The sequence below is a fragment of the Belonocnema kinseyi genome, chromosome 6 (assembly GCF_010883055.1).
Source record: "Belonocnema kinseyi isolate 2016_QV_RU_SX_M_011 chromosome 6, B_treatae_v1, whole genome shotgun sequence".
Taxonomy (NCBI): domain Eukaryota; kingdom Metazoa; phylum Arthropoda; class Insecta; order Hymenoptera; family Cynipidae; genus Belonocnema; species Belonocnema kinseyi.
Window position 1 is genome coordinate 104,612,802 of NC_046662.1, and position 17,808 is coordinate 104,630,609.

Sequence of the window (17,808 nt, forward strand, 5' to 3'; positions counted from 1 at the left end):
GCCAATTAGCACAAATGGTAAGTTCCGACAGTGCCTACAAGTGTGCCTACTGGCCGCTAAATGGCAATACCGGTTTCATATGTATACACCTGGTATGGCGAGAACTGCAAACTTATTCGGTGTTGCCGATATTATCCAAAATCAACTTTATATATTCCTATTATTTCCTTTTTGAGTTGTTTAAATTTGCACAACGAACTTCAACCCCTGAAAGCTACCCCCTACGCGGTAAATACTATGGTGTGGACAGCGAAACGTTTATCTGTCCCCGACATTCTCCAAAATCTACTTTATATGGGCGCATTATTTTCGAATAAATTTGTTCGAATTTGTGCAACTACTACAACTCCTAGAAACTACCCCCTGTGCGCGAAGCACCACAGTGGGAACTGCAAAATTATTCGCTGTTGTCGATATTATCCAAAATTAACTTTATATATGCCTATCTTTTCCGTATTGACAGGTTGAAATTTATACAACGAACTTTAACCCATAAAAGCTACCCCTTGTGCGGCAAACATGAATGGCTAGTTAAACGTTTGGCTGGCTCCAATATGGCGTTTTCCGCACAGGGGGTATTTCTTAGGGGTGAAAGTTGGTTGCACAAATTTGGACAATTCAAGAAGAAAATAATTCGCATATGTAAAATTGATTTTGGATCATATTAGCACTAGTGAATGGGTTTCTTAATTTACCCATGGAGTTTTTCGCATATGGCGTACAGGGGTTGAAGTTGGTTGCACACATTTGAATAAATTAAGTAAAGAATAATGAACCCATATAAAGTGGGTTTTGAATAATATTGGCACCAGCGAATCATTTTGGTATTCCCAGTCATGCTTTTAGACACATAGGGGGTAGTTTTTAGGAATTGAAGTTGTTTGCACAAATTTGAACAAATTAAGCCGAAAATGATTCGCCTATATAAAGTTGATTTTGGCTAATGTCGGGGCTGGCGAAACGTTTCAATAGCCGCGCCATGCGGTTTTTCGCACGCGGGGTAGTTTTTAAGGGTTGCAGTTGGTTGTACAAATTTGAACAAATTACGACGAAAATAAAACGCCCATATAAATTTGATTTGGGTTATATCGGGGCCAGCGAAACGTTTCTCTGGCTCTGCCAGTGTTTTTTTAGAAATCAGGTACTACCGGTGATGCACAAATTATAATTTTGGTTGAACAAATTTGAAAAAATTCTGCACTAAATATTTGGTTTAAAAAGAGTTAAATTTGCGTGGGTTTTGGGGGCAGCAAAATGATCCTTAATCAAAAATACTTTGTCTAAGATTTTATTTCCTTAAGTTAATTATTTGGTTGAAATTTATCTATAATGGAAGCACTGATAATTAAAGTGATTGCATGCTGAAATTTCTTCCTTTATCTCTATAGTTATGTATATACTTGGCCAAGACTCCTTTCCCATCATTTTCAAACAGGGGAATGAAACAGAACTCATTAACGTAAATGAAATTCACCACTTGATCATCATAGCTTTCTCTCCATCAAAGATTTCCAGTAATCTGACTCCATGTTATGATCAAGTAAAAGTTACAAACTCTCTAAGCTAAATGAACTTTTTCTGTGAATGAAACATTAGTATAAATGCCCTTACATACTAATTGACTGCAAGTTCTTACTGCAATTTTCATCATAAATACATTTCTTTTTCGACAGTGTCAACAAGCGAAAGTCCTTGTTAAGAAAAAAAGAATGTTCTATGTCTGCACATTGTATTACCTTGAAATATGTATACCTAGCTTTATTTATAACTTCAAATAAGAAAAAAGTTCCGAAATTAAACATTTCTTTACTGCAAAAGGAAAGAGGACATAATATCATTGAGATTCTATTATGAGACCACTTTCCCATACTCGGTAATTTCTCAAAATCATTCTGCCTCTTGTCAAGATTTATAACGTCTAAAATGTCTTCTTAAAATTTATACTAAAATTTTCTGTGAGGTACTTTATAAATAAATTTTCTTAACCCTTTAAGGGCTAAGCGTTGATCCCGTTGAACAAAAATTCTCAAAAAATTTAGGATTAATCTATAAACACTTTCTCATCAATTTTAGCAAACAAAATTATTATTTTATTTTTATAATTTTGTCGCTTTCTATTGTGTAGACGATAACTTATAGCCACCCTACCAGATGCGGAATAGTACACCTCGATCTAGTGCATATATTTGTTTTGTGGAATTCTGAGCACGTTATCTGGAAATTAAGAAAATTGAAAATCGTGCACGTTCCTCAGCTTTAACAATCGTCCTTAAAGGTTGAATAATAATAAGAATGTAATAATATTTTTAATGAATCTGTTATGTCAACAGCGAATGTTACCTTACCGACAGTAGGCAACCCTTCAAACCATAAAGGCAGAAAATTCACAATATCGATCATGTTAAAAGTCTTCAATAACAGAAAATGCTTAAAGTCCTAATCAGACTAGATAGAAAATAATTTGTTGAAATTAAAATTAAAATTAATTTTTGAAAAAAGGTCCTACTTCTGCTTTACTCCATTGGGAAACGAACCACAAAACTTCTGATCTAGTCTGATTAAGACGTTAATCATTTCCTGTTATTGAAGATTCTTAACTTGATCGATATTGTGGATTTTCTGCCCTCATGGTTTGGAGGATTGACTACTGTCGGTAAGGTAACATTCGCTGACAATATAACAGATTCATTAAAAATAATTACTGGTACCATTAAAACCTAGCTAAAAATTTGGGTTATTTTCTTGAATTAAGAGTTCTTATTCTGATCTTTCTAATAGTTTAATTGAAAAAGCACCCGACCGGAAATTACAATTTTTGTGGTTTATATCCCAATGGAGCGAAGAAGGAGTAGGATCTTTTTGCAAAAATAATTTTAATAATAATATTTAATATTTATTTAAATCATAATAGTTTATTGATAATATTTATTTCCAAATCAATCAGTGAAATTTGATATCACAAATTCATGTAATATGACTAGCTAGATTTTTTGCATTTAGATGTAATAGTTGGCATTAAATTTTTTTAAATAAGATAGATACGCTCAATTAATTTCACTATAATTGAATTACTGATAAACTAATGTAAAAACAAATGAAATCAATTGTCGGAATAATTTTCATAAAAAAGCAATTGCATAAATTAAATTGATTTATACTTTTATTCAAATTTTTCTGATATTTTCGGAAAATGATCTGACACAAAAAAAACAGATTGAATCTTAGCGCGTGATTTTATTATGTTATCAACTGATGAACTCTGTCGTTAAAGTTTATTGACAATTTTATTGGCGCGAAACTCCCTCGCGCATGCCCGTTAAAGCAAGAAATATTAAATTGCACAACGCACTGCGAATTATATATTTCGTCTGCAGTTTGAAAGGATAATTAGATAAAGTATGACTGGTAATTAGATAAGGCTTTCCTTCTATTCATTTTGGAGCAGAAGGCCTTTTTAGTAGTAGAAGCTCTATTTTTTTATCACTTTATTAGGAAAAAAATTATAAATAAATAATACTTTATAGCAATTCTATAGCTTGTTACCTAACACAAAGTATTACATTTGTTTCAGTTTCAGATCGCAACACATCCTGATCAACGACCTCGGTTATCAGCTTCTCAGCAAGTCCAAATTCTAAGTGATGTGCAGCAGCATCAGCAACAGTATTCATCTTCAGAACCTGAAATTCCAACGATTTCTGATCCAACATTACTATCTTATTCTGGACAATCTCAATCTTTCATAGTAGAGTCACCCACCCCTCCAACAACACCTTATCCATCCCTTGCAAAATACAAAGTGGATAGAGCGAAACAGAATTATCAACTTCAGACACAACTTCAACGACTACAACAAAAGATATTTCAGCAACAAGAACAGCTCAATCAGAAATTAGATAAGAGTCACCTAGAAACTGCCCAAACTCAATACACATCTCCTGCAAAACCAACTCAGTACCAGTCATCTAGATATAATACTCAGCATCAAACTGTTTCTCCAAACTACGTTCGAGATGACCTTAATCAACCTTTCTTTAGCGACCAGCAAACCCTGCAGCTTCAAAATTATTTAGAGCAACAAAAACAACTGGAAATCCTCCAAAGACAGAGGGAGCAATTATTGTTTCAGCAACAAGAATTAAGAAGGCAGCAGGAACTTTTGAAATTGGAGCAACTTCAAAGGATGTCTGAATTAACAACACCTTTGTCAGAAATAACACTCCCACCTTCCGTGCTTTCTTCAACAAACTCTCCTCTGCTCTTATCGTCTCCAACTGCAAGAAGAATTACACCCGCAGAGAGTGAATTGTTTATAAAAGCTATTCAAACTCATCAGAAGAAGTTTTCGATAAGTTCGACTTCTCCTACTCAAATCACATTGAGGCCTACAAACGGTGATAAAGGGAGGCAGGACCGAGTTCGATTTCTTGATGCTGGGTCGAAAAGTCAAGATGCACTTGTGTCACTTCTTCAGGGTCAAGAATCTGATAGGTCCAAGATGCAGGTCAAGTTACTCTATCAGACTGAACGTCCAGCAACCTCAACACCTATTTCAGATAGAGATGTTTTACTAAGGAAACTGAAACCGGCTTTGGCTAAATCAAATGACTTTGATGGTGAAAGAAACGTTACCACAAGGTAGGAACCTTTTGTTCGTATTCATTTAAGATGGTAGTTTTATTTACTTATGTAGATTATTTTCCTAAAGTTCTTTCAAATTAATAAAAGCAAGTTTAATCTGAAAAGAGTCTTCAAATGCACGAGTATTTATACATTTCATAGAATTACAGGTGAATCTAAAGTTATGATTCTTAAAGATCTTCTTTAGTTCAATCAATTCCCGCATACTGTTTAAGGTAATTAAGAACCCCAATTTTACGTCAGTACTTACAAATTCAAAATGTCGAATTCAATATGGCTGCCGACTTCCATTATGTTTTCAAGCTCCAGTGAAGCATGTCTAAGCAGCTGAATAATATATCATTAATCTACGTTACTGACTTCATACCTCTACTGGGAACTCTTTGCATGTGCATCCAATGATACTATAGTACTACTGTAACCAGAATTAACTACGCCTATAATTTTTTCAATTTGAATTTTTCGCACCTGAATTTGTTGATGAGGACAAATTAAATACTTGTCAAGTACATAATCATCAACAACCAATAACAGATGACGTCGCTGCACAATTAGTCGATATCTCCGTTAAGTCACTCTCGGAACAGTCGGTATTACCTTTCTCCGGTACCAGGTGTCTACTTTACTCACGCATGTCGCAAACTCGTCACATTTTGATTGAATTTCCTGCATTTAGTATTTGTAAATTTGAATTTCCCGCTTCAAAAGTTAAGTACGTGTATCTACTTCTAAGAGTATGGCGCATAATTCTAGTCCTTCTGCTGCTCAGTACAGAATAATTTGCGCATGTACAGAATGATGTCTTTTCATGATTTCAAGTTACTACAATTGACCTAAGACTAACAAAACATAACTTTTAGCTCATTAAACTGTAACAAACTTGTAAATAACCTAACCTAACTTAAACTAATATATAAAGGAATAAGAAATGAAGACATAAAACATTTATTTAGTGAATGTTAAGATCGATACAAGAATAACTGTAACATAGTCTTACAAACAATTTTGCATTGTTTATCAAAATCTTTTACTGTACAAGTATCAACTTCATCTTATTTTTCGATGCATTCATTGATGTGGATTCATCGCGCAGTGAACTTCAGCTGCAGGGTGGTTGGAAGGGTCTATTTGGGTTGATTGTAATCCTTAAGGCGGAATATAGCCAGTTTCTTGAAAGCAAAGCCCTCGCATGGCTTCTTGAAGCCTTCAATATGCACAACAAAGTCTGTTTTACCTAGAACTGATTTTATTTTATCAAAACTTCGGGTGCTCACCCGGAAACAGCGGCTGAGTTAGTGGGGTGTCGGTCTGAATACTTCAGGTGCTTGCATGACTGATTCGGAAGATTCGAATCGTCAACTGCGATGGACGTTGCGCGTTCGACGTTTTCTGATGTATGCTAAATGCCGCCAATGAGCAAGGTCAGGCTCTTCCGGACTGTCCCTGCTATTAGCCCTGCTATTAGCTTTTACTTTTGGAATCTTCAGTGCGTTCATTTTTATTTAACAGGACATACTAAAATCAGTGAGATTATCGTTGTTGCTGCAGTCAGAGAGGTCAGTACACAAAGGAATGGCATACAAATATTACACTTACACATAAGTCAAACTTTTCTTCCATAAATCCAGAGCAGTGACCGCCGGGAAGAGCTTAAGGTTGGTCAGTTTCAGCCATTAGCATACATGCGCAAACGACGAACGTGCAACTTTTTACGCGAGGAAAGGACTTTTGTTTACTCTGCAGTGGTTAAACTTGCCCCACCGTGGTCCATTCTAAGTCGATAATCGACTTTAACTAAATTACTTTGCATTACTTCTCTCCCCTAAAGACCGAAGGAAACGAATGGAGCCTCTACAAAGTACCCGTAAATACCACATTGAGTCTCCATTCGGTTCCTTTTTAATAAAACTTACAAAAATAGCAAAATCAACTTTTAAATTGTTGAAATTCGGATTCTACGTTCAAATTTTCATTAGAAGCTCATGGAGTAATCGCAATACTTTTTCTTGCAGCATTAAAAACTTTAAAAAATAAAATACCTGTCATTTACATCGGCCAAAGGTGCCTTCAAGGGCATCTTCTTTTAGTAGCAGTTAATAAGCGTTCGGTCGGTAACATTAAGAATTTTGTCTGGCTGCTAGCGCGACGCGGTGGAAACCCCAGACAACAACGCTGCGATGCAAGTGAGAGAGAATTTTATTTTTGAACTTCGAGCGCAACATACCACTTGAGCTATTATGGATGCGTTTGAAGTCACCTTCAGCAGAAGTTAATGACTTTTTTAAATTTTGTAACGCTATAAAAAAAACTATTGCGATTATTCCATGAGTTTCTAATAGAGATTTACGGGTACTTTGTAGAGGCTCCTTTCGATTCCTTCGGTCCGCCAGGGTCTATCTGAGATTCATCAACCGGTTGCAGAAGAAATCCACTGAGATTCCTCCGTATAAACATACCACATACGTTTTGAAACGTGCTCGATCTCGTTTGGTGGGATGTAAACAACGTCGACACTTCTCCGACGAGTTTAAGTTTCTACGCAAACAACTCCCAGTTACTACAAAAGTCCTTTATTTCTTTTGTTGCTCTTTTCGGACTCTGACGGTTTACTGCGGCTATGAGATCGTTTGCAGCATGCTGTTATGGACTTCGACGAGCGATGTCCTTATATTCTACCAAAAGATTTTATTCTTATCAGTCTCATCATGCCACGTTGCATGGAGCAACGCAACTTACGTTATTATATCTACAAGAAAGTATTGGATCATCACATGACGCTGTCATAAACTTGCACTTTACTCATTGTGGTTTTGTTTGTTTTGCTACGGGAACAGAACTACATTGCGTCAAAACCCTTCAGCCGCCCCGCACTTTAGAAGACTTTGGGAAGCAGATGTCCGCTCTGTATAACATCATCTTCGTCGTGTAGTGGGAGAGATTGGATCAATGGTATAATAATAAGAGCGTCATAGGACATGGCAATAGTTTGAATGAGAAGGACGTCACAGTCTTTGAAAGTATAATGAAAAGTAAAATAAAATTAAAAAATGTAAATGAGCTCGTCGATAGAAGTGCTATACGACGCCTATGCGCTGGAGAGATCTATGCATACATATACATACACATAGTCTCATACAGGATGTGGCATATATAAAGGATACTCTCCGAAGCAGATGCAAACGTCTCATCCGACAGATTTGATCTTCCAAACTGTCGACGAGGAACAAAGTATCTGCAGCGAATATGATGGCCGTCCCGGTAGTACTCATTTCATTTGGAGAGGTTCCATGGACGAGAAACGAGCTCAGATCCCTTGATATCGGGACACGAAAGATTATGCAAATAAACAAAAGCATGCATCTTGAGTCTTCCATTCCGCAATTCTGCATCTCACGCCGTCAAGCTGTTCGCGGAATATTGAATCTTGAATGTCTTTGCAACATGATTATTCTGGGTACAGCACATGGAGTCGCAAATGGAAGAGACCGTTTTTCTTAAACTTTAGAGGACGGGAAAATTTCCGGTCAAATCGAGTTTTTATTTCACCAAAAATGTATGCATAATTTCCACAGAAAACTCATTGTAAGTTTCCGACCTGAAAGGTGGCCGATATATCGACCACCCGCATCCGCGACGTAAAGGCCTACATATAAAAAAAATTTTAATGATATTTTAGCGTTATAGTTTGGTATACCCATATTTTTTGATGCGCTGAGTACGAGAAAAATAGTGAAAGAAATCCTGAAGGCATCCTTGACCTTGAAAATAACCATCTCAAGGTCATTTTTTATATCTTAGCGTTATGGTTGGCATACCCATGTCTTTTGAGGCATAATTCTTGTCCTCAGAATGACGATCTTTTTCCTACCAAAAGTGCAAACGAAGTTATAAGCGTTTATAAGTCGATGCATCTGCGCCTATTGATGAATCTAATAGATTTACATCTTCTGACGAACCTGAACTACTTGAGTCATCTCATGAAGCTAGTGAAACAGAGTCACACGATGAATCCGATCTCCCTCTTAGAATACGTCTTGAAAATACCTTGAAACACCTCAAGTGGACGGAAAATGGGGTTTTCAATCCTACCATAGATCTCTTCATTGATCAAAATCATGGTGTGTAGCCGAATGCTAGATTAGATGATAAAAGCTCTCCTGATGAAATTTTCAAGACATTTTTCCACGCAAATTTTCAACCAAATTTTTCCCGAAAACATCAAATAGTTAGTGTGCATTGGGTGGTCGATATTTCGACCACCCCCGTCCTATAAAGGTTAAAATGGTCAGGAATCACAAAGAAGTGGACTAAGGAGCGTTTCTGTACAAAGCAGCGGAGGAGGCTGCTGAAACACTCGGACATAAATTCAGTATTAGGGGTGAGCAAAATGCATCGAATCTTATCTATCTCGAGCACTCACTCCTGAAAGCACGGATTAAAAAAGCATAAGAGAAAAATTTCTGTGAACAGCTCCTTGATAAGAGGATGCACGGTATCTTCCACAGAAATGTGGAGGATCAGTCAATGTCGTGCGAGCTAACGTTTGCTTTCCTTAAATCGCACAGATTGAAGTCTGGTACGGAGGGTTTCATTTTGCATGCCAAGACGGTGTCATTTCCACCTTAACATACCGTCGCCACATTTTGAGCCAAGACATTCCTGATGATAGCTGCAAAGCGTGCCACGCACACCCCGAGCATTTAAAACACATACCATCTAGTTGTCCAACTCATGCGGGAACGACGTACACTTTAAGGCACAACGCGGTAGTAAGAGTGCATTATTACCATCTCTGTCACTTTTACGGCATTAATCTTAATAATGCTCTGCTAAACGCCACTAGGGAAATAGAGTCAACTGTCGTGAATAAGAAGTGCCGCATATACTGGAGCATCATATTTTATAACAATTGTTTCTGTTCAATACTCAAGGCCTGATATAGTTCTTATTGACTTCGAGAAGCGAACCATGTTCGTTGTCAAACTTTTGGCACCAGCTGACAAAAACATCATAACCAAGGAGAATGAGAAGAACGAGAGGTATAAAGACCTTATGAGGGAGTTCCGACGACAGTACCTGGAATTTTCTGTTAAATTAATCGTCCTTATCATCGGCACTCTTGAAGGTTCCTAGCCTTAACTGGTTAATAGCTTAAAAAACATCCCTGTGTGTCAACAGCATGCTAAAACACTTGCGGGTAAATGCAGAAGGCGGTCGCCCTTGGGTCGCTCCATGGGATCAGTGACAAAAATCCCAAACGACAAAGCGCCCACCCAATGAGAGTCGCGCTCCTTGAAAAAGGCCCGCGAATCAAAGAGCGAGTAGGAGCGCGCGCATGCATACATGCATCGTGATGAATTGAGTCGCTCTCTGATTCGCGGGATTTTTTGACGGAGCGCGACTCTCATTGGGTGGGCGCTTTCTCGTTTGGGATTTTTGTCACTGATCCCATGGAGCGACCCAAGGGCGACCGCCTTCGCGATTTTGCTTGGATCCAGTGCAGTTTTTCTGATTAGCGCCCACTCCTGGCGAAATACTGCGGTTGTCCTTATGAAAAACTTTCAAATATATATACCATTTGCGTTTTTCTATCGTTGTTTAGTGGACAGAATACTTTTGTTTGCGCAACGTAAACACTACTTCTAGGCCTGGAGGGTACTTCTGTGGTTTTCAGTTCCTCTTTGTATGCAAACTATTGAGATACTAAGATTTTCGATTTGCGCGCTGACAGGCCTCGCTCTAGACTATATTTCCTCTCATTCTTGGGTCTCAGAAACCCACGGCTTCCTATCGAAATTGAAACGAAAAAAATTAGCTCAGGTCTCGGGAACCCAACAGTAGTGATTTGGGGTTGAAAAGAGTAAACCTTAGGAAGCGAGAGAATGAAACGAGAAACAGAGGCAAACAAATGGTAAGTAGGTGCCTGGATATACTTGCGACGCGACGTGATGCGCCCCGCCGGCCGAACCTAATGACATGAATTTCCAAAGCTCTATCTTCTAGACTTTTATTCTGATTGACTTGAAAGTTTAGAAGAATATTCTTGACATGTTGTACTGACAGATACAAAATAAAATAAATTGATGTTTTGAACTTTCATAGCCCATGCAACCCCTTAACAAAATTGGTCTAACATCTAGGCTGACGCCATGTTTGATCTAGTGGCCTTTTTCTTTCATTATGATAATTTCAATTTAGGATTAAGCAATGTATTGGTGTAATAATTTTTTTAATAATTTGAATTCATAGAAAGTTGAACATAGTTCGGGTTTGAGACCCCACCATTTACAACTTCTTTTTTGTATTTAATTTCTACTCGCCTTTTCTATACAGGATGTCCCACGAGTTATCCTTCCCCTAGTAAGGGTGGTTAAAGAAGAGAAATAGTCGAAAAGTTCCAGAAACTTTTTGGGTTCGATACGTACTTTGGGACTTGCAGAGCTATTAAATCTCATGTAGGTGAGCCGCTTTTATGAGAGTGTGCGTTCATTGAGATAACAATCATCAGCAGTTCCCCTCTAGCGCTAAGTTCACGACGTTCGAGGAGTATAAAAAAGCAATATCAAAACTCGCTCGACAAATTCAAACATTTACAAACTGATTAATGACATTAATAAAGTAAACTTAATTGTACTCGTAGCAATTTGTATCCACCTGCGGGCGTTTCCAGATGATATTCATAAAACTGCACACGTGCACAGTTTTGCGCAAAGATTTACTTCGGTAGATCGAAACAATTTAGCAATCCGCAAATTAGTTCATCGCAATGATCCTCCAGGTGTACTGGTGATATTTTCACATTACATACTTACGAGAATCTAAAAATTTTCATAATAGTCAAAGTCCTTATGATTTTCTATGAACTTGCCATATTTTACACGATCATCAAATTGATTATGCCCAATGATTTTTTTAAAACTAAAAGAGGCAGCGGATGATGTTTTAACAACCCCCCCCCCCCTAACTACACCTGCAGTAAGTTCGATTGAAATTTTCCTCAAGAAATGCTCGAATTTCTTGTCATATTTTACACAATGATCAAAACGGTTACCCACACTGATTTTTTAAACAGCTCAGTCAACCAGGGGCTGATGTTCTCACATTTCCAGGAAACCTCCCCCTACCGCGAAACATGCCTGGACTTACCTTCAGGCAGTGGTACCGGAGCGGAGGGCACCACTATTTTTGTGGGGTTGTGGGCAATATATTTGCCCCCCTCACTCTGAATGTACATATGTCTACCATATACGATAGAAAGAGAGTTTACCCCTCCCCCTAAATTTCGTTCCAAAGCCACTGCCTTCAGTTGTACGATGAATGTTTTTAAATCGCATTATTACGGAAATCTAAAAACTTCCATAATAGTCATAGTTCTTATGATAATTTCCTAAACTTAGTAAACTGAAGGCTGAAATTAATACATTCCCCAGACCCCACTAATGCAGGAGTAGTTTTTGAAGGGTTGGGTGGAGAGTGTTGGAATATCATATCTAAGGTTATTAAGTTTATAAAAAATCATCAATCATGAGAACTTAGACTAGTGCGGAAGTTTTTAGATCACCTTGAAAAGCATTAAGTTGATTAAATAAATCATTGGTATTTTTTCAATTTTTCTAAGTAAGACTTTTCGAACAAATATACATGTGTACAGTTGTATAAATGATATCGGGAGACGTGCGCAGTTGGATGCAAATGTCTAAAAGAACAATGGGGATGTTGCATGAAATGAGATAAAAAAATATTTTGATATTTTACTAACTCATTATTTTATTTCAAGAACGAAGAATTTTTTATTGAATGAGAAATTTTTTTTTCTTAAGATAGTTTGAATATTACTCCCGCTCACGGCATTTTTCGCGAAACGAATAGATTGGCTATATATTTGTGACGTAATTCTTCGCAGAGAAATTTAAACTATCTAAATTATGAAAAATAAAAAATAAAGTAAAAATGGCTTCTTAACATGAATTAAAAGTATTATTGGCTCTAGATGGCTTTCATGTATTATAAGTAAATAATAATTAATAATAATTTCGAAAAAAAGAATTGAAATTGACGTATGTGTATGTTCTTCGGTACAATAATACAAATTTTGTTCGAATATTTATCCTCCCTAGAATCACATACAGCTCCAAAACACTTCTCAGCTACTAATCTAACTTCTTTAGGGAATTGGCTAATTTCTAAATTCATTCTTTGTTTATATCTTCTACCTCGCTTGATTCGGCTTTTATTTTCAATTTCTTTTTTTTAGCGTATTTAGGCATTGATAGGTTAGCTTAGTTAATCAGCTGGATCCGATGAACATGGGGGCTAAAGTGGTCTCATTGGTGCTCAATTGTATACCTTAGTTACGTCACATCTGTTTCAATGTGACCAAATAGACGTAAACTAGAAATTTTATTTATTTTAAGTATGAGAAACCTAAACAAATGTTTCTTGGTCTCCATAACGTTATTCTCGGTAATAAGCGTGGAATGGAGAAAAATTAATATTTTCAGACTTCAGCACAAAAGTGAAGATTATTCTATTATTTTGAATGCGCAATTTTTCCATCTGTCTAAAATGCCACAATAAGAATAAGATACCTCCTAAACTTATTCACTTCTATTTCCATAGTGACGGACACACATTCTCCCAAAGAGAATGTGTTTTCAATATATTTAATTCCTTTTAATTGTACGGGTAACGCACCTCACAGGGATACTTTTTATTCCTCAAAAGTGGTCATATTTTGATTTTATTTAATTCCTTACAATAAGTTCACAAAATATGTGTAATAAGTTGTTTTAATTCCATCATGCGGAATGTAAATTCCGAAATTTTAATTCTCACCAGTTCAACTCTGCCTCTCTAGGGTTAAAGTTATTTAAATTCACACATTTGGATAAATTTCTTTGTTGCATTTTTTTTAAACGTTTAAATAAATGATTAAAATATAAATAAATATAAATTCGTATATTTTCGAATTTATAAGTTATAAAAAGATTGAATAATGAAAAATAGGTTAAATAAATGCTTTCGTTAAATTTTACTAAGTCGATTGAGTGGAATAGGATTTGCACTTTTTTTGTCCCCGTTAGCGGATTTTTACGCGGAGGAAAAATCGCGTATTCATAGGAATACAAATTCTTAATTTTTCTGAATTCAACGCTTGTTACCGGGTTCCCTGCTTCAATTTTCTAAAAATATATTTATCTCATTTCACGCAACATCCCCATTCGTTTTATTTTATTAATTTCAGTCATCAATTTGTAAGTGCATGGATTTGTCGAGCGAGCTTAGATTTTGCTTTTTTGTACACCTCGAATGTCGTAAACTTGGCTCTAGAGGGTAATTGGTGCTGACGATCGTTGACCTCCATGCACATGTGCTTTTAAAAAAGCAACTTATCTACTTACAATTTCAAAGCTCTTTAATCCCAAAATACGTATCCGAAATAAAAAGTTTATGCCTCTACCGTGAGTTAGGGACTTCTTATCAGAGAACATTTTTTAGACATTTAGGTTAAAACATTTTTAAACACTTTTTTTGGAGTTGCGCCAAGGAGACTTTTTAAATTTATTTAGAGAAGCTCGAGCAAAAACCATGTTTATTTTGTCGTGCAAGTAAATCCAGATATTTCCGGATTCTGAAAACATACTGTATTGATTTTCTTTTTGGGTGCCATACATTAGGTACCTACAGAATTGATTGTTGTGGGTTCGATTGATCAAACCTATCGAATACTATAAGATATATATTAATTATTGTTGAATTTTAATTTTTTTAATTTACCTGTTGTATTGACATTATTTATAATGTGATTTTTTATATTTATTTATGTGTAATATGTTTGCCAGTAAAATTTTCGGCTATTTGTACAGGATTTTGGGATTTCAGGAGTGAATTCGGGATTTCTTTGGAATTTTGAATTGTTCGAAAAGCTTATTTCGGTGAATTCTGCGATAGTTGAAGTTACTAAAACGGAATTTTAAAAATTGTTTGAAATTTAAAATTTTGCCGAAACTTCTGTCTCTATGACAACTCTCCTTGCTCAGTCACCTTTCCTCTTCTCCAGTAACAATAAGCATACAGTTTCGGAACCCCTGTTAACTCCAACAACAAGCGTCGGCAGTGTGACTTTTGCGTGTAATTTGGAAAGTATTGTTATACGTTCTCTCCGCTTACCCAAGCCACGCCCTTCACACACTCGCGAGTGATTCTACTATGATTACTTCAGCTTCTGCAGAAGTAGTTCAGTCGACTGGAATAAGGATGAATTCATTCACAGCTGATCACGCTTTAACTAGGGGCCTTGGAAATCACTCGCCTTCAGTGAGTTTTTTTATATTTCTCGATACTTCGAGAGGAGGAAAATCTCTCGAAGGCGAGTTATGCCACGGCCACTTTAGCGAATAATAATTTATTTTTGGATTTACTCGTGCAAATACTTATTCCTTTATATGGATAAAGTCCCTTACGGACATTTGGGTGACCGTACAGGAATCCAGATGTTCTCTTCTAACCCAGTAAGCTCACAGGGTCCAAATGAACCTATAGCAGATTATCTGCTTATCATTCGCCTCATTTTTACCTCATGAAACTCAGATTTCGGAAAGGGAACTATTGCCGATGGCACTAAATAATTTACATCCTACTTCTGCTGGTATCATTTCAAGAGAGAAGGGCGGCTGTCTTTGGAATTGCAAAGAGCCAGGACACTTTTATCGTGCCTGCTTCAAGTCTTAAAAATCTTTTGAATAGAAGATTAGGCCGTTTTCATGGTTAAGGCCTCTCAGATTTCACTAGATCAACTCAATATGGTACTTGATGAGCGAATTCTGTTTATTACTGTTAGTAATATTTAAGCCCTAAATTTGGAGAATAGGTAACGGTATTTGGCGTACATATGAGGTACAGGAAATCGGTTCTGAAACAACCGTACCGTCGGAAATCTCAGATAGTTATGCGAAAGCTGTTACAATTTCTCTGTCGAATGTGGGTGCATGCTTGTGCAGGCATAAAGGAATTAATGCCTTCGGAGCACTGGCGAACCGAAGGAACCAAATGGAGCCTCTACAAAGTACCCGTAAAGACCCCATTCAGTTCCTTTCATATGCCAATTAAGTATTCTGCTACCCACATTGTGGAACACCATATAGATGTTCATGAACATCCTCCCATCAGAAAATCTTATCGACGTCTTCATCTCTAGTTTGAAGAATCATTAAGAGAATACGCTAAAAATCTTAAAGCGGAGGGAACAATAAGTCCCAGTAAGAGGCAATGGTGTGTTCCAGTGGTAATGATTAGGAAGATTGATGGAGATTATTGGATTTGTATCGACTGTAGGGAATTAAGTGGGGTAGCCATATCGCGATATATCTCTAAGATTGACCTTAGTCAGGCATTCCATCAAATTCTTTTCTCGAATAAATGTAAGGAATTCACTACTTTCACATTACCCGGCAAGGGGCTTTATCATTATAATCGCATGCCATTCGCGTTATCGGGAGCTCCAGCGACGTTTCAAAGATTGCTGGAGCGACTGAGAACGCCAGAATTTTCCCACAGGATGTTCAGAAGGGACCTTTGCAAACCTTTGATACTTTCACTGGATATATTTTCTTCTATTGTGGAAAGCCCTAGGTTAGGATTAATCAACGCCCGAGATGTTCGTCTGAATGGAGACTGGAAGGGAGGATCCCTTATTGACGTCACTTTTCAGGTCAACATTGGGTGGTCAAGCCAGAGAAATCGTGGCTTTGGATGCCGGCCTCCATCTTATTCAGACCTTAGCGGACGCCATTTTGAAGCAAATCTAATTTATGGGTGCTTCGGAAAATTTTACATACACGATTTCGGGTTTGTAGTTTTAAGCTGTTTTTGTGTAGCCATTCAGGCATCATTTATTCTTAAGCCATTTTCGTGAAATTTCTTAAAGCTCTTCAGGCGTTAGTTAGTTTTAAGTCTTCCACGTGTGGTCTTTAGAGTGTACAGTGTTGTAAATTTCAAAATTTTACATTCTTTTTCATTTAGCTGGCTGATTGAAGATTTCTAATATTTATAATATAATATTATAATACTGTCGGGGAATCTGATAGATTGCATACTTTAAACAGTATTATATTATTTTTTATTATTGATCCTGAGTCTGGGAAATAACAGACTGATTAAAATCATATTCTTTTCGCTATCACAAGTTATCTAGAACTCTCACGTTTATTTTTCGGAGCCTTACTGAATTTTTTTCTAGTTATATGGAACTATTGTACGAGATTTTTCCCAATAGCACAATCATGCTCTTGAACTTAATAAGCAATCTGGAGGTCGGACTGATGAAGTCTGCTGGTCCTGGGACTCTACGGGTCAGTCGGGGGGGGGGGGGGGGGGGGGGGGGGGGGGGGGGGGGGGGGGGGGGGGGGGGGGGGTGCAACTTAGTTGCTGGTCACTTGTTACAAATGCACCCCCAGCTCTTTTATATTTGAAAAATTAAACAATCAAACTGTAAATATTCTCATAGCAGGCACCAGCTCAAAATTTAGAAATATTTAAAAGATAAGAATTATTTAATTTAAGGTGTATGTAATGAGAGAGAAATGTGGTACCTTTATTTTGTTTAAGAAAATGAATGGAGCGAGAGCTAATTATGTAAAAACGTATGAACCTCCATAATAATCAAACTTCGAGGATTATTAAACTAAGTACCAGGTCATGCTAGACTGGTCACTTGTCGAAGGATTGAGGTAAGAGTTATTACTCTTTGCTTGGTTCATGATTTTATGTAAGTTTTGAGTCTGTTCTATTAATTTTCCTGAGGTTATGAGAACTACAATTTTTGGTAGAATATTGCGATAGTTAACGTAATTGGTCCAACATTCAGGCTGATGCCATGTTTGAAGTAGTGGGTCTTTTCTTTTTCATGATAATTTTAATTTAGGATTAAGCCATGTAATATTGTAATTATTTATTTTAATAATCTGAGTTTATAGAAATTTTACCAAAGTTTGGGCCCCTGCAGTAAATTTTCAAGGTACATTTTCAAAGTCATGTACATTTTTTAAAGCGTTTTATAGTTTTTCACAATGCAGCTGTAAATGTGTTCGGTCAAATCGGGCTTAGCTACTCTAGGATTCATATAGAAATAGTATACTTGATAATTTATACATTATGCATATATATACA

General features: G+C 36.8%; 1 protein-coding gene across 1 annotated transcript in view; it reads left to right on the forward strand.

Moving 5' to 3' along the window:
- The window catches only part of LOC117175530, a 202,407-nt gene that overhangs the window by 20,134 nt on the left and 164,465 nt on the right, over positions 1-17,808 (forward strand). The window contains exon 2 of the mRNA XM_033365237.1: positions 3,572-4,638. Coding sequence (XP_033221128.1) covers positions 3,572-4,638 — 1,067 coding nt within the window. The remainder of the gene's footprint in view (positions 1-3,571; positions 4,639-17,808) is intronic.